General features: G+C 46.5%; 2 protein-coding genes across 2 annotated transcripts; both read left to right on the top strand.

Moving 5' to 3' along the window:
• The first annotated feature begins 1,906 nt into the window (after window positions 1–1,906).
• On the top strand, window positions 1,907–3,012 carry LOC117897644. Its single transcript, XM_034806620.1, has one exon. The coding sequence runs from the start codon at window positions 2,210–2,212 to the stop codon at window positions 2,465–2,467; it is 258 nt and encodes an 85-aa protein (XP_034662511.1). The 5' UTR covers window positions 1,907–2,209; the 3' UTR covers window positions 2,468–3,012.
• Window positions 3,013–8,566: 5,554 nt separating this feature from the next.
• LOC117897332 lies at window positions 8,567–18,123 on the top strand. Its single transcript, XM_034806101.1, has 6 exons — window positions 8,567–8,889; window positions 8,980–9,106; window positions 13,264–13,653; window positions 13,710–14,437; window positions 14,491–14,766; window positions 14,838–18,123. Exons 1-6 carry the CDS (start codon window positions 8,574–8,576, stop codon window positions 18,080–18,082), a joined length of 5,082 nt encoding a protein of 1,693 aa, XP_034661992.1. The 5' UTR covers window positions 8,567–8,573; the 3' UTR covers window positions 18,083–18,123.
• The last annotated feature ends 147 nt before the right edge of the window (window positions 18,124–18,270 follow it).

The raw sequence follows: 18,270 nt of genomic DNA, 5'->3' as shown, positions 1-18,270 counted from the left end.
ACAACAAGTTCTGCCGTCTGGAGGTTTTTTTCAATCTCTTTTAATTGATTCTGCGCATGAGAAAAACGCAGTGCACAGAGTGCACTTGAGATCCAGATGAACTTATGAGGCGTTAGATAGTGGCAGCAGCAATAACTCTTGGAGGCAGCAGCAACTAAAACTAGTAGAAGCGACTAACAGGCAGCATAAATATGCATTTATAATTAGAAGTCAAGCAGGGGGCCCAGCAAAGTCGAAAGCGGATGGAATGGAAATTTACAAGTACAATAAGCAGTGCAGCTTTTGTCGGGCAGATGCGTAGTCAAGAATGCAGCATGAATGGGGGGCTAGATCAGGAGCTCATCCCCAAGCAGACTACGGCACTGCACTTTGTTCGCATGGAAGAGACACAGAAAGTCAGAAAAGCCAAGAATGTTGCTGCTTTGGCTCTCTTCTGCTTCAGTCTCTGCTTGCTCTCTGTCTCTCTCTGTCCCTCTGCTGCTGTTGCCGCTCGGTTTCTTCTCAGTGACACACTTTCCGACAAACGCCGCGGCCCAGAAGTAGGTGAGCAGCAAACAGAATATGTGTGTTTGTGTGTGTGTGTATGTGTGTACTCCAACGTACGTTCTCCATTCTACGCTTCGCTGCATTGAAATTTCTTTTTTCGCTTTCTTTTCGAACTCCATCACTTGCGCTCTCTCGGTCTCCACAAAAAATTTGGTTCTTTACTTTGCCACCCACTTAAAAGCCGCAACTCGCTTTGCTTCGCTCTCCCTCTCGCTTACGCCAACCGGCGCGGCGCTGACGTCAACACCAACGTCGCCGTTATATGGGTCACACCGCTTGGAGTTCTTGGAGAAAACTGGTAGTACAGGTCTCTGTCAGAGGAAAGTGATATGGCCACTTGATCGAAAGCGAATGCGTTTGCTTCGGCGTTTGCCCCAGCTTTATGTCATTCTAGATATGTTTGTATGCTTTCCAGCTGCTGCTATGCGATAGAAATCTTGTTAGTTCTTCCACTTTTGGGGTCAGGTTCACACAGAGGAATGGCATTTCCGCTCCGTGTGCGTACAAAGTGCATTGCATTATGTACAAAAAATTAAAAAAATACGAAAATACCAAAAAAAAGTAATGTTTTTGTTGTCTGCTTTGGCCCGAAAGGTGAATGAAACTTAGTGAATGCCAGCAGTGGATAGGGGAGACGCGAGAGCGGAGGAGAGTGGAGTGGAGAGCCAACAGGTGATTCGCATTGCTTAGTGATTTTCACTTGGTCTCCGGCTCTTGCGAGCGTGCCTCTGGAATTCGCAAATTGTTATGAGCAAAACAGAGAGAGAAAAAAAAGCACGAAACTGAAAAAGAAAAATAACAGCAAAACATAAAAAAAATCCAAATCGCTGCCATACAAAGACGACGTAAAGATTACACAAGCGCAGCGTCGACGATTATATGTACATACATATGTATGTATGTACATTCGTCGAAGAGCAACGGGAGGGGGCGGGACGGCATTAGAAATAACACTCTGCTGCAATCAAGAAAGCTCTCCCAACCAGCAGAGCAGCGCAGCGCAGCAGCAGCAGCAGCGTCAGAGCTGAATCTGAAGCTGAAGCTCTGGCTTGGCTCCCCATTTCAAGAGTCGAGCCGAGCCCAGAGACCGATCCGATCCCCGAAACGACGCGACGGCTCATCGGAGCTGCAGAGTGTAGAGAAATTTATCATTTCACTGCAGCCAAGACAGAGACAGCGGCGCAGCAAGCGATCGCAGCCAGTTTTCAGTGTTTCTCTTGTTTGGGTTTGGGTCTGCTCAGCTGCTGATCGCTCTCTTTGGCGCTCTCTGCTCATCGTGGGGCTGTCGCTGCTGCTGCGCTGCCGACGCTCGCTGCCTGGCTGGGGCCTGGCCACAAAAACAACACCACAGCTTTTCGAAATTAGTTCTAGTGAGTCTGTGAAAGTGTGAGCGACTGCGACTATCGGACGACGATTTCTGTTCACGCGCGATCAATTGGCGAACCGCAGGCGGATCAACTGGTCACTAATTTCCGAGAACAGCCACAAGAAATAAGAAATAAGAAGCACTCCCACACACAAGCAGCAGTAAAAAAAGAAAAGCTTACAAATAAAAATAGCTGGCAGATCGAATAAGTAGTTTGGAATTATCCATCCAGCAATCCGTATCCATCCATCGGTCGGGGCTCTACCAGCCAACCCATCCAAGCAAACCACGTGCAATATGTCGCATCAGTGCAGCTGCGGTCGCGATCTCAACAACAACTACGTCTCCTACACGAGCGCCTACGCCAATGCGAACACGGGTCTGGACCGCGAGACGGCGGCCAACGGCGGCGGCAAGTCCAGCGCCTCGCACCACACACAGCTGACGGCCAAGGTGATGTTCGGCACAGTGGGCGCCATCAAGGAGTTGCGCGACAAGGAGCAGCAGCAGACACGGCACGCGGCAACAACGCGCGCCGGGGAGCGACGCAACTGAAAGTGAATCTGGGATGGGATGGGATCAAATGGGATGGAATGGGATCGGATCGGATGGTAGGAGGATAATAGATGCTGGACGCGGGCGTCGTCGGGGTTGTGTTTCGAGTGCTGTGCAGTGGGTTTTAGGGGATTTCAGATTGCGTTGGATCCTGTCCTGTCCCGTCCCGATCCTAAATCCCACACTGGATGCGGCTGCTTGGGTGATGTTAGAGGCTTCAAAGGTGTTTACGGGGGCAGAGCAATTTTGCGGATTTGCTGGATGAGTGTGGCCAACAATTAAGAAAGACATTCCTTCTTTATACAAACAAACAAAAAAACTATCAAAAAAGAAAAATCTAGAAAAAATCAACCACAAAAAAAAAATTGGAACTAAAAACATCACATATTTATACGAATATCTGCCACACTGTAACTCTGTCAGTGCATCCTATTACTTTCAACTGTCTCTCTATATCTCTCTCCATATGTACACTGTATGATAATATCCTTCAACCAGTTCATGCTCCTGTTCCTTCAGTTACTAATTTTCGATAGTTCATCTGAGAAAAGCAAACAGAAGATTAGCCCGACTCTGTCGAGGAAGGTGAATTCAATTCGATGTAAATTGTTTATCACATATTTATATATACATACTATATAGTGCAATACTTTAGCTGTACACTCACACACAGACACACACCAACACACACATGGCTAGCTTTAAGTTTGTTTTATTTTGTAAGCGCACAAACACACACACACACACATATACCCTTACATACACTTTACAACGTTGTTTAATTTTGTTTTTTGTTGTTCACGCGCTCTGCCAGTTTTGGGCTGCGCGTCTGGAGACTTCCAGGTGCTGCTGCAGCTCAAAATGCAAAGCACGTAGCCCACACACATACACATACACACTATACACTCTAAAACCATATAAATATAACTATCTATACATACATACATGAATATATCCATTAATACTTGTACAACTGTTATTATTTTTAATAATCATATTGTATATGCTGGAAGAAACGAAAGAAAAGAAGCCGAAAACAAAAATGAAATACTAAAAATTATATTCCTCTTAATGGGATCATGTTTGCTCAAGTGATTTTGTACTAAAATGGAAACGAAAATAAATGAAATAAAATAAAAAAATTATACAGAAATTGAAATTCAATTAAAATCAAACAAAGTGCTGTAAATGGCAAACATTCTGAACAACGACCATGAGCATTTTTTCAGGCATTAGGAGGAGCCCGTACGCATATAGAGAGCATGACAGCGCATCTACAATATATTTATTATACCAGATAATATAATATCTACAATAATACTTGCATATCTTCTCGTACGACTTGTAAATCTATTTATAAAGCTAATCCTAACAAGGGCCAATAAAAATCGAACTTTTAATAAAACCCAAAACCGAATAACGCTTCAAGAGATTGCCAATTTCAATTACTCTGAACAATGGCTGTGCGTGGGAGGGAGGCGAACCTTTTCAACCCACCACTGTGGCTGCGCGTGAAAGTAAGAAAAAAGAAGAAGTGAAGAAACAGAAACGGCAGACAAAAAATTCAAATAAATTATAAATTACAAAAAAGCAAAAGGGGAAAAGTAAAATATGCGAAACGAAAGCGAAGTCTGAAGTCAGAAGCCAAGGGGGCGCCTCGCGTATTATTTCAGCGATTCTTTTTGTGTGTTCTGGCTCTACCACTGTCCGTCTATCGGTCCCACTGTCCCTCTATCGGTCCCACTGTCCCTCTATCGCATTCACAAACACACACAAGCTCTCCCTCTCCTCTCTCTCCGTCACACTCTCTTCTAATTATCAATCGCTCTGCTTATCTGGACGGCGTCTGTTTGTGTGAGCAGAGTATACTTGCTGGTTCTTACTCTCGTAACAGTGACCCAGTCTCAGCTCAGTCTCATTCTCATTCTCAGGTTTTGGTCGCCGCCGCCGCCGTCGCTATCCGTCCAGCACTTAAGTGTCGTCAGCAGCAGCGGCAGAGTTCCATCTCAATCCCATATTTCTTCTTCCTCTCCACTCTCTACACGCGGCGCTCTTAAAAGCTTTTGTGGGATGGATGTCGCTTAGTGGATCAAAGTCAGCGTTTTTTATGGTTCTGGTTCTTGATTGTTTGTACTCTTTTTTGGAGGGCGCTCACAGTTCAATTGAAACCAATTGTCCAAGTGCGTGGCTCTTGTCAAGCAAATGTATTTATTTATTTGCTTACGTATACTTAATTTACGAGGCGTATACATAATGCAACGCCCACCACTTGTGCATTTTGAGCCAGATGGGACGTCACTCCAATTACCAATTGAGAGAATCGCTTTGAACTGTAATTGAAATACTATATGGAACGCTAATTGAACCCATTTGCGGCTTTAATCTTGCAGCTGGACTATGCATATTTCATTTATTCATTTACCTTTCAAATTGAATATTTTCTGTGTCTGGAATCTCAGCATCATTTGAAATGATGATCCAACTTTCCAAAGAACACATAATCTGAGACGCTTTCAGTATTATTACGTGATTCAGATCTGATAAGATCAAGTGTAAGTACAGTTGAAAGCAATTAAAACAATTTCAAGAATCGGAGGGGTATGGAAAATCCCATGAGCAATCGCTTTTAGGCTTTGTAAAAGAAACTTTTATTCGGTAAGCTTATATTTAACTCTCGCAAATTCTTTCGATCTTTAAATGAAATTATTGAATGGATGCCATATTTCCTAAAAATGTCTGTAAATTCTATCTTTTATTTAATTAAACGATCTCCTGCGCATCTTACATACGAGCATGAAATATCTCTATTGATTTTATAGATTTTCGAAGGGGATTAAATTAAGATCTGCTATCTTTTGGATTTCTTAATCCTATGAGATATCTTGAAATTCTTTTTCTGTTACTTTTATGAAAAATCCCACACACAACTTCCTCAGCTCCGTTGTTACACTTCCTGGATTTATTTAATTCTACTTTTATTTATCTTCAGCAATCTCTACAAAGCTATCAGCTCCAATATTACTCTTTCTAATCCGAGGAAATCCCCTTTATTATCACACATTTTACAATGCGCTTCCCGTCTCTCCCATCAGACCCACTAGATATCTGACTATCAATGTCAAGACTCTTTGCCAACCGCACTATTCCATTTCTATATTCAGACTTTTTGCAATGCTGATGTCATGCCTTTTCTATGCATATTCTGATTTCCGTTCAGCTCCGCCCCGTTCCGTTCGGTTCAGATCACAAATCTTCAGGTCTCTTTATCCACGTTGATCTCTGAGACTGTAACTGGGACTGGAGGTGCGAGTGTTATTGTTTGTCACTTTGTTGGGTGATACATCAACTTCTTAATTTATGAGGTGCAATATTTATGATCTGGAGGTGCCCTGCCCCTGCCCTTGGCCCCGTATCCCCTCAGTGTACCCTCCCTGGACTGAGAGTAAAAGCATCCAATCTCATGGTAACAGCAGCACTTCTTTTTGTGTGTGTGTATTGGTTGATTATTTTTTATTTCTGTCTTGGCTTTTTTCACTTTTTCTTGCATGCTCTTGTGGCAAGAACTTTCTCTTCTAATTGAAAGCAGTTCGATGATGGCGGGCGATAAGCCATCGATGGAGCGGTGGAGCCGCGGAGCAGTGGCAAAGCATCCAGCTGGGCATCTTTTGATGGACCGGCTATGGCGATGGATGGACCGTGGACATGGACGTAGATGTGGATGTGGAACTGGTTGACTCTTTGGATGTGGCATCAGCGGAGAGGATGAGTGGATGAATGGCAATCCACAATGTAGTAAGACATTTCTTATGCCCCGGCTATAATGGGAACTTTATGCAGCCGGAGGCATTTTATCTCTCTCTCCCTCTCTCTCTCTCTCTCTGCGATTTGAATACTGGACAAAAAAAAAATCGGAGTCGTGGAGGGGCCTGGCGGCGCGGCGCGGCGCGGAGACGGCGATAAGCGCCAACAAGTTGAAAATAAATAATAAATATTTAAAAGTAGAAGAGTATGGATCGGGGGACAGATGGAGGAGTGGCCGAGGAGGGAGGCAGCAAAACTGCCACTACGAGACCGAGTGAATGAAAGCCAACAGAGAACTGGTCGCTTGCCTGGGAAGACTTTGCTCTGGGTCTTGGCTCTAGCTCTGGCTCCGACTTTTTTCTTTTTATTTTTTTTGGTGAGCAACTCTGTGGCACAGCACAGCACTGCTTGGCGTCTCGCATCGGCATCTCGGCATCTCCGTTTCTTTCGGCTTCTAATGGCAGCCGTGAGGTGAGAATCGATTTAGTTCGGTTTACGACGATCAAAGATACAAACGCGAAAAAGTTTCTATTTGGTGTGTGCGGCATATTCGAACTGGCCACAAGGAGAGCCCCAGCCCCAGGAGTCACGAGGAGCAACTCCCACTCAAACAGAGAGTAGAGCAAGCAGCACAGATACGCTGCCACTCCCCCTTCAGCTACTTAATTGAGGCAGGTGTTAATCACAGTACAAATTGCACTTTGGTTAAGTCAATTTCCGTTTTTGCGCAAAAGATCGACGAACAAATTGATTATTATTAATGGCCCAACTGCCACAGTTGGCCAAGTGAGCGTGGCCAAAAGTAACATCTACTTACAGAAAAACGCTTCGACGGCCACCCGGAAAATTTCTCCCAAGTCAGCCACTTCCTGGTGGTTAGTGGAGGATGGCAGAGGGGGAGATCCTTGAATGTGGAAACAAGCTGTGTGCCTCATGCAAAAATATACATCTGACAGCCTAAAGCTTCGAATAATTGCATAATTTGTTTATGAAAAATTGAATATATACAGAGTTATAAACAATTACCAGTGCTTAAGGTAGTGCAGAAAGAGGGCACATTGCCGATTTAAACTCCAAATATTTATGTTCTTTTGGACTAACATTCCCAAATACCTTAATCCGCTTTATGCAACGCCTTTGTTAAGTGAACACCCGGTAATTGGAGTTGCATGCACACACTGTATTACTCAGGGAATGCCACATTTTATTACATAGAGAACTGCCTATCTTGACGCCCGTTACGTGGCCATTGAAGCATATAAAGAGATCCGCATTACATCAAATCAGCAAAAACGAATCAAGACTGACACTATGTAGCTTTGGGAGCAAAAAACCAATGCATTGGATACCCCTAACAGTTAATTGACTTAATCGGTAGCGATACCTTATCTGCAAGTGTTTAATACAAATGTATATGTGAACGTAGCAGAATGTTTATATCCCCATTGATGGCTGTGTTAAAATATATTACGCATAATTGTTTGTTTGGATATCTGATGCATTCTTCACTTCCACCAATTCCCAAATCAGTTTACATTCTATTCACACCACATAATTAATCAACTCTTCTCGTAAAAGGGTATGAGCATAACAGCAAGCACTAAAATCACTCGTGCGCAGCCAGCGTAAAGTGAATTAAATAAAAATGCAGAAAAAGTGCAAAGCAAGAAACAACAAAAATACAACTACTGCTAAAAATGTGATAAATATGGTTAGGCGATAACAATTTGTAGATGTAGTTAATTTTTGTATAGCCATACCACACTCTGCACAGAGGTATATTCGTTATAGGGAGATTACATACGTAATGCAAATCTTACCAGATGAAAGTGATCGTTTTGATCGATGATATTTTCCACTTATATTACTGATAGGTATTCCCATAGCCATAATCTTTTTCTTAGTATTCTTATTTGTTTATTATTGTAATTAGCTGTGGGCAGACCCAACAAAATTATATTCAATAATAGCGGTTTTTTGCTGAATGGCTTCTGTTTTGTTATCGTTCCTGATGTAACCGATCGAATCAAATCATAACAGAAATAGCCGTAAAAACATAAATGTTATATCCAGATTGGTGACCCCACAGCATCGTAACCTCAGCGATAATTAAGTTAATTTTGCCAGCTTATTGATTAAGCTTTGTTTTTTATAATTTATGTGGCCTTAAGGTGGCAGAGTAGTGCAATCCATCAATAGTTTGCAGCCATGAAATATGCAAATATGAACCAATTTTATCCATGGAAATACCCTTCGGGAAATGTCTTCTACATCCGTGCCATGATCTTTTGCAGAACTTTACCGAATGTTAGGAATGGTGCAGCCATCTGTTTTGATGGTGGTGCTCCTGCTGCTGCTCCTAGCGACATTTTCCCATTCGCTTCATCTGGAAAATGCCAGCAGCAAGCCACCAACCAAGGAGCTACCCCGTCCGCTGATCCCACTCGAGGAGGAGGGCCACATGGACGCTGAGATTGAGATGGGAACATTCCAGAGAGAGCGCAATGGTCGCTCACGTCGCCCCACCCTGATGGATGTGGCGTTGCAGCAGAGCGTGCGGCAGGGACTGGACGCCATGGCCGAGCTCTATGGCCGCATCCAGCCGGAGATGCTGCGCAATGGTGTGTATGTGTGGTTGGGGGTTTGCTGCAGGAAAGACAATAACCGCCAGTTCTAACCTTCATTCCAATCCTTGAAAATACCGCATAAAGGTCAAACCCTACAGGACAATCATCCGGCCGCGATGCTCTCCCGCTTCAATGCCCCCACCGTGGACACCGAGCGACGGGAGATGGCCGCCTATGCGACCATAGCAGCAGCCAAGGCCTTTCGCAAAAAGTAAGTTCCGGGGATGGCACATATGACCAGGGGTGGTGATGCTCCAATGTGTGGGTGTCTGGCCGATATGTGGTGTGCGTATGGGTTGCTGTGGTGTGGCAAAAGTTCATCAGCCGCAAATATGTGGCGATGACATATGAAAAAAGTTATTCGCAAAAGCGAAGCGCATAATTAAAAATCGAATCGATTTCATGAATCGAGGGTGGGATGAGGAATAGAGAGAAATATGAATAGGCAGGATATTTTTTCATTTCATATTTTGAAACTATGGGAATAATACACCAATTGGTGTATGCCAACAAGTTCCTTTCCCAAGAGGTTTTCATATCGAATTATACCCATAATTCCTACTTATCCCAAGCAAAACTACATCTAAAACTCTGCGTGCAGCTCTCGTTTATGTCCGCCTATAGAGTGGCATGCCGCACACTCGAGCCGCTTGGCCGCGGGCAATCTAATGCAAAACCAACAGTTACAACAACAACAAAGACAAAGACAGTAAGCAAAACTCGTACGACTCGTATTATTGAGTTTGAGGAAGCCTCCCCTGCGGTACATACGAGTAGGTACCCCCCCGTGTGCGTAGCCCCTGTCCGACGGGCCATTCCTTCTCCTACCAATTACCGTTGGCAACTTTCTCGCTTGATTAACGAGTTCTACGGCATCCATGGCAGCCAGCAGAGGCACAGCAGCAGAGGGAGCACCAGCAGAGATCAGCCAAGCCATGGCTAATGAGTTGGAGTGTTGGGAATGGAATGGCAGTGGCAGTGGCCTGGCCTGGAAGTTGGCTCAAGTGGAAGTGCGACCCCCGTCCCATCGAAAAAGTGCTCCAAAATGAAGCGAAAATCGACCGGCAGCAAAAATCGTAGCCAAAACGATGGGGCACGGGGAGTGTCTCTGTGTGACTGCTCATGACTAAGAGTCAACTTTCACTTTGACATTGAAATGCCGGATAATTGCAAGACAAGCCAACGGACCAGACCAGATCAGGCCAGGCTGAGGCAAGTGATGCGGGCAGGGGATGGGTGAAGGTAGATTAAAGCCGCCAGGGTTAAATGACCTCTTTGGCAAAAGCAACGGAAATGGCAGACGCCACCATCTCTGACTTCGACTCCGACTACGACTCCAACTCCGAACGAAGTTTTTCCAGTTTTTTTCACTGGTAAAGTTTTCACTTTTCACAACGGGTTGAATTTCCAGCTTGTGGCTGTGAAAATCCATGCAATTTTCCACACACAAAGTCATAAAACGCATTAACTCGCTCCAAAGTCGAGAACTTTCACCCAAAAAACACACACAGACAATACTCCACAGGTGTGCTCTTTTCGGGCACTCCAGTTGGAGTCTCCAGGTGACAGGTCTCTGAGGTGCAATGAGCTCTGACCGAGCCAAATGCAAAGCTCTCAAAATCACATTTATGTAATTGCAATCAATGAGGCGACACCACATCGAACCGTCCAGACAAAAGATGCTGATGGCCATAGCTGTATGGAATGTTTGTCCAATGTCTGCTTGCCTAAAAAATCAAATTACGAAATGGCCAACATGTTGGGTTTTAATTAAATATCAACAAATATCAACAGATACAAGCCATTCAGCAGATGCTGATGATGTGGGGCTCGTTAATAGTGCCAAAAGCAGCATTTAGCCAAATTAGAAGCCAAAGAAAGCGAGTGAGCGAACGTGACAAGAAACGTTAGAAAAATAAACCAAAGAAAATTGCTGACTTCGTGGCCGATGGTGTAGATACTCTAAAATGCAGTGCAATTACGACGTACTGTGTACTGAAAGCACCAAACAGAAGAAATTTACCAATAAAGACGTTGTTATAAAGGGATTTTGTCAGAAAGAACTTATCAGAATGATCACAAAGCAGCAAACAAAGGGATGCATCGATAGAACATTATTAGTATACATCTTAAGTCATTGAGCATTGAACTGAATAAAAAGCTCAGTTGGCATTATCTGCATATTCCATGACTACATATATTAACACCACTGCAGATGTTGATGTTAGAAAAGCTTTCTTTGCATGTCAGTATTCTGATCAAAACTAACTGTACCCGCTTTGAGAGTACCGATGGGCATAACCAAATCAAAGCGAATCGTAGGTGAACTCCCTCCCTCTCGCACCCACTCCAAGCACTTCCATTGCAAGCTTCGGATTGGGTATTCGCAATTTGATTACATCAAACGGTAGGGGAGAGCAGAGGGGCATCAGCAACAAAACAGCGAAAGGCAAAGCTAAACACAAAGCTCCACGAGAGATGGACGGACGGGTGACTGAGGCGAAGACGCAGAAGCAGACGAAGACGTAGACAGTGGACTTTGACGACGACGAAGACAGCGACAGCGACAGCGACGACGACTTCCACTGATATGCTGGAGAAGAAAAGAAAGAAACAGAAAATGAAACACAAACATGACGCGACTTTCGTTTTCTACAAGCGTCGGCGCCGAGCATCGAATTCGAATTCGGCCTCAAGCTTCCCAGCCATACGAAAGTTTTTGTATTTTTGTATTGTGGATTTTTGTGTTGTTGCTGTTTTCGTTGTCGTCTCTGCACAGAGTTCAATGAACGCTACCGTGGCTGCGGCTGCGCTTTTTGTTACTCCTACACACATACATTTATATATGTACATACATGCGTATATGTACCTAAATATGTATATATGTACATATGTATGTATTTATTTAAATATGTTTCTCTGATTGAGATTGCCCATACGCCGTCTGAACCCAAGGCACAGGGATATATGTTTTTTATGGACTTATTTTATTTTTAGCACAAAAGCCAAATAAAAAGCTCTGTAAATAAATTGTACTGAGAGCAATTACAACCCAAGCTCAAAACAAAGCCTGGGAAAACATTTCCACTTTCACCTGCCACATGGCCTGTGGGAAAACTGGAAAAACGTGCCGAAACGATTATACACTTGCACTTGCACATCCTCCCAAGAGCAACCGACAATCAAAGTTAATTCACTAAATGTTCATCTCGAACCTCGAAGAAACAGTGAAAATATCTAGAAGATTGATTGATCGACAGATCGCAGGATAATTATGGTCCGGATTGGAAGTAAAAATGGAACACAATTGAGAGAAAGTTGAAAGTTTGTGGGTTTTCTAATTTCCTGTAGTTAAAACCAATTTTCGATAGTCCATTGATTACTTAATTGGAATTGTAATATGGTTCTTTATAAAATAATCATTTCTAATTTAATATCTCTATGCGAGAGAGGAAGTCCCACACTGAGCTGCAACATTTTTCGGATGTGCCTCAGATAAATAATCTCTTTCTTTATTTTCTTGAGAAATTTAAGCTTCACAAAAGCTCGCTATCTTGAGCAAAATATTATGACAGTTTCCCAAGAAATAATCCATGTCTGTTAAAAGAACAAAAGGACTGTAACTTCAATAGAAACTATATTCAAATGAACCCAAAACAATATTCTAAAAAATGTTCCCAAGTACCAACTGGCAGCTCGGACTTTATTTTCGGTCAAAACTACATTGTAGATACAATGAATCTTTTTCACCAGCATTTATTGGCACAACCAAGCAAAAATCAACAGATAAAAGTGACCCTGTATTGTGGATAACTTTCCCACAATTAAATTATGCGATCATACCCTATGTGACACTGCATGTTTCATGACCAAGTGATTATACCCCCCAAAGATTCAAACGAAATGAAAACCAACGAAAACAAAATAAAAAGCGACAACCTGCTAATAAATGTGGCAAATGGAAAGCAAAAGCGAGTAAATTAAAGCCAGCGGCAAGCTCGGTGGTTTCTTATGCGTTTTCCCGCCACACAAAAACCTGCACTCTCACACTCTCAGCCCCACACAACGCAACTTGCTTTAATTCGTGAATGGATGGTGGATCCCAATTTGATGCCGCCGCCAGCTGTGGAGCTGCGAGCTGCGGCCCGCGAACCCGTTTCCACCAACTCCGCTTGGAGCTCGGAGCTCGGCTCTGGCAGAGCGTTTTATAAATAGAAGCCAGCGACAGTGGCAGGCAGCACTCGAATACGAAATTTGAGCGCAGCCATGTCGTGGACGCCAGGTCCATTAGAGCCTAGCAGGCCGCCAGGATGATGTCCTGAGATCCTGGTACTATCACTCGACTCTGTCTCTCTTTCCGTCTGTCAGCTTCCAGCACATCGATGAGCTGGCCCGCCAGTCGCACGCCCAGAAGATCTCCCTGCGCCGCACGGCTCTGGAGGGTCTATGTCCGCCCCGGGATCCACCACCCTGCATGCCCGCCTCGGAGCGGTATCGCACCCACGATGGCACGTGCAACAACAAGCGGAGACCCCGCTGGGGAACCGCCCAGATGCCCTTCAATCGCTTCCTGCCTCCGGAGTACGGCGATGGTGTGGACACTGTCCGCAGTTCCACGGATGGCAGCACGCTGTCCTCCTCCCGTTTCGTGAGTTTACTAGTCCATGGCGCAAGGGAGGGCGAGGCGCCCCTGACCTTGATGATAGCCCAGTGGGGACAGATGCTCGATCACGACATGACCTCCACGGCACAGCCACGGTAAGCCAAAACTGTCTTTAATCCTTCTCAAATTTCTAAGACTTTTTCTTGTACAGCTCCATCAATGGCTCGATTCCCAGCTGCTGTGGCGGCAAGGACTTCCATCCCGCTTGCTTTCCCATCAAGGTGCCCCTGGATGATCCCTGGCTGGCACCGCTCAAGGTGCGCTGCCTCGAGTTCCTGCGTTCGGCTCCGGCCCAGCGGCGCGACTGTGTGCTGTCCTGGCGAGAGCAGACCAACCAGGTGACCTCCTACATCGATGCCTCGCCCATCTACTCGAACAGTGCCAAGTCCTCGGACAATGCGCGCGTCTTCCGACACGGTCTGCTCATCTACGGACGCGGTGATCCCGCCGAAGATGTCTGCCAGCGTGGGGCCATAGCCACCAAGTGCATTCGTTCCGGGGATGGCCGAAGCGGAGAGCAGCCCGGACTCCTGGCCATGCACCACGTTTGGGTGGGCGAACACAATCGCATTGCCATGGAGCTGAGCGAGATGAATCCGCACTGGAGCGACGAGAAGGTCTACCAGGAGACGCGGCGACTTGTCGGAGCCATGTTCCAGCATATCACCTACCGCGAATTCCTGCCAGTCGTCCTGGGGCGAGAGGTGTGCCGTCTCTTCGACCTGGACCTACTCCCCACGGGCTACTACGAACGCTACAGCTCCAAGGTTAATCCCACGGTGGCTAATGCCTTTGCCGCGGCTGCCTTCCGCTTTGGCCACTCCCTGGTGCAGAACTCCTACACGAGATGCGATCGCCATCACAATGTGATCAACAATAGTGAGTTATTTGATTCCCTCTGAATGTTCCCAACTCATGTTTGCCTCCTTCAGATGTTAGCCTGCATGAGGAGTTTCAGCGAGGAGACATTGGCTCTGCCGGCTCCCTGCATCGCCTGCTCAGAGGCTTGGCATCCCAGCGTGCCCTTAAGCGTGATGAATTCATCACTCCGGAGCTAACCAATCACTTGTTCCAAACGGCTGGCTTTCCCTTTGGCCTGGACTTGGCTGCCATCAACATACAGCGTGGTAGGGATCATGGCATTGCTCCATACAGTGCCTGGCGTGTGCCTTGTGGCCTCACTCCCATCCAAAGTTGGGATGATTTTGGTAATTATCTCTCATTTCCCCCATCTATCTATTATAAATTTATTTACAAATATTTCTCTTGCAATCCTCAGCCAACGTAGTCGGACCGGAGTCGGCCAAGCGCATTGGCCACGCCTACCGCAGCGTCCACGATATCGATCTGTTTGTGGGCGGCATTGCGGAGCGTCCCGTGGTGGGTGGCTTGGTGGGTCCAACCTTTGCCTGCATTATTGCCCAGCAGTTCAGCAACTCGAGGAGAGGAGATCGTTTCTGGTATGAGAACGGCGGCTTCGAGAGCTCCTTTACGCCCGCGCAGCTGCACTCACTGCGGAGAGTGTCCCTGGCCCAGGTCCTCTGTCGGACAGTGGGCGGAGGTACGCTTCAACCGCACATTTTCATACCCGCAGAGTTCACGGACAACGAGCGGCAGAGCTGTGGAGTGGATAGCCTGGCACCCATCGATCTGAGCCCCTGGCTGGAGCAAGATCCGTTTGTGGCTGGACACAATCATCACCAGCAACCGGATCAGGTGTTTAACATCGGACAGCCGGAGCTGGGCTCGTTGCAGATCATCAAAGAGGAGAAGGCGGGCTTCTCGAATCGCGTGAAGCCCGTCAGGCCTCAGGTGGAGGTCAATCCCAATTCGGGCAGTGGCTTCCAGCGTCCCAGCAGTGGCAACTTCACAAAACTAAGCGACAAACTCGACCTCAAACGCAAGACAGTGACGACAAACAATAACAATAACAATCGTAGGGTGGCACCGACCCGAAAGACCGGCAACGGGGTAAGCAACAAACTGGACAAATCTCCCAAGATAACACTGAACATTAAGAATGTGAACGTGAGAAGACCAGATCAGGGTGCGGGTCACAAGCGCAGGGTGATCATCAATAATGTTCCCCTAGAGCTCAGGCATGCCGCGGGTGGGAATGCAACCGATTCGGATGCAGTAACAGAGACAGAAGACGTGGACGAAGACCAAGAACAGGAAATGGACATAGAAGAGGACGTGGAAGAACTGGCAGAGTTACGGAGCACTGAACCACTGACAACGGACAACACGGAACCAAAAGCAACAGACCTACAGCCACTGACAAACATAACCAATGCTCCAACAGAGAAAGACAGCTCCATAGACCCACTAAGACAAACAACTGACGACTTGAACGCCTCGAAGCGTGTCTCAAGGAAACTTTTACAGGGCAAGACAGCTGACTTTCGACTGCTGCACATACAACGCAATCGCACCAACCCAGGGGGGACCACTTCCACCACAGCCAACCTGGGACGATCCACACAACTGACCAAAGCCCCCAAGACCAACAAGACCACGAAACGCGGAGTTGAACTGAGACAATACCAGAGCAGACCGATATACACTAGACCCCAGAAGGTGGTGGTCAACGGACCGAACGCAGACCAGTACGAAATCGAAATCAACATACGACAGACGAACAAATCTCCACAGACACGCCCCTCCTCCACGGCGGACTATGCCGAGTACACGACTGTCTACAAGCCGTACAACACAAACCACAACTATGATGCACACTACGGGGAGTATGCCAGCACCACGCCCATTCCCAGCTATGGCTACTTTCAGCCACAGGCACAGGAGTTTAGCACACAATCGATCAGGACAAAGCCACCGACGATTATTTACCTGAACGACAATGACGACAGACACCAGACCACCACTCGAGCACCGAACATATTCCAGAACTTTTTGACCTTTGCCACCAGCAGCTTCAATCCGCTTGGTAATCGACGTCCACCGTCTCCCACGCCACCGACTCCAATCTCCCAGCCACATAAGGAGCGGCCCTACTACGAGAACACAGTGGTGAACAGTCCCCTAAATGTGGGAGGCACCCACATTATTGCGGGTCCAGCGTACTCCTCCAGACCCTCTTCGGTTCACTCGTATCCCGTGTCCACCAGCTCACAGATAGGCACCAATCATCAGTCGTATCCTGTGCCCTCTAACTCCCATGTGGGCGGAAGTCCGCAGTCGTATCCCGTGTCCACCAGCTCCCAGATAGGCGGCAATCCACAGTCGGGTTTTCTGCATGCCTCCAGCAGCGCCGTGAGTGCAGGTAACTTCGGGAGCATCTCTGGGGTGGCCAGTGCCAATGGAGCGGACAGCACATTTAGCTTTAACATACGACCACGTCCCAGTCCCGAGGTGAGTCCGGTGGTTAGCTCTTATCCACGTCCACAAAGTCAGAGTGGCGGCGGCTACGGCTTGACGGGACAGTCTCCCTATAGGCCAGACTATCACCCAAGGCCGAGCGAACTCTACTACGATCGTGAGCTTAGCTCGGACAGTAATCCAAGTCCGTTCTCCAGTTCCGCTCATAGACCAGTGACGCATACGCACATTCAGACGCAGACCTTTTACGAACGGATACCCGAACTTAAGGAAGTTGAACCTGACAGCAACAAACTAAACCACAGCAATGACAATGACCTGACCAAAACCGAGAACAAACTTTACCTACAAGACTACGACTATATCAGCCGTACTCTATCCAATATTACCAAGGATGAGGACACCGAAAACGACAGTGACGACGATTACGTATACGAAGAGTACGAACCCAGCAACGACTTGGACAGTGAGGTGACGGGCAAGCAGGACAGAACCGACGGCAGTGGAGTGTCCACCAAGAAATACGACAAAGACGGCTACCTGAGACCCCAACTGATGCTGGACGCCACAGACAAGAACATAACTGCCACGAACGTCACAGCACTGGACGACAACTACGTACTGCACATGCTGGAGAACAAGACTCAGAGCAACTACGTGACGGAGGTACCCAAGCCCATGCTGTCCACCTCCACGCGTAGCATAACAAACAGCAAGGTGACCGTTTTCCCGGACAGCCTGGGCAAGCAATTGGGCAACGACATTCTAGCCGACGAGACGGACGACTATGACGATGACAAGACTAGAACTGGCACTGGCTCTGGCACTGGTGCCCTGCAGAAGGCTCAGAAACTGAAGCAGCTGGCCAGCGTGGCCTTTGCCCCAATTACCGTACTAACCAAGCCTGACAGACCCGACAACTGGGTGATCTATAACAAGGCCAGTGAAGAGCCGCCTTTGCCTCAGCCGCCGACCCTTAGCGTGGATGTGGCGCCCACCGGAGAGATACCCACTCCCATACGTTTGTTTAACAATGGTTGGAAGAAACAAGATCTGAAAGCTAAGCCGGAATCAACCACCGAGGCAGAAAGACAAACCGACAGCACAACGGAGATGGCGGAGGGTAGTGGCGCTGGAGAAGATACTGGAGAGTCAACCACTGTGGCAGCAACAGAGAGCAACTAGTAATGCCAAATAAGCCCTAGATTACTTAACATTTATTAATTTATTTAAATTACAAAATCACGAAATAAACTCCAATCATCAATCATTATGCGTTGAGTCTCAATAAAGCGTAGAATCCATTACGAAAGAAGTGTTTATCCGTAGAAACTCTGTTGGGTTTTGGCAGAAAATTATCCAAGGAAGATTGG

The sequence above is a fragment of the Drosophila subobscura genome, chromosome O (genome assembly GCF_008121235.1).
Source record: "Drosophila subobscura isolate 14011-0131.10 chromosome O, UCBerk_Dsub_1.0, whole genome shotgun sequence".
Taxonomy (NCBI): Eukaryota; Metazoa; Arthropoda; class Insecta; order Diptera; family Drosophilidae; genus Drosophila; species Drosophila subobscura.
This window is presented reverse-complemented; position numbering and strand designations above follow the sequence as displayed.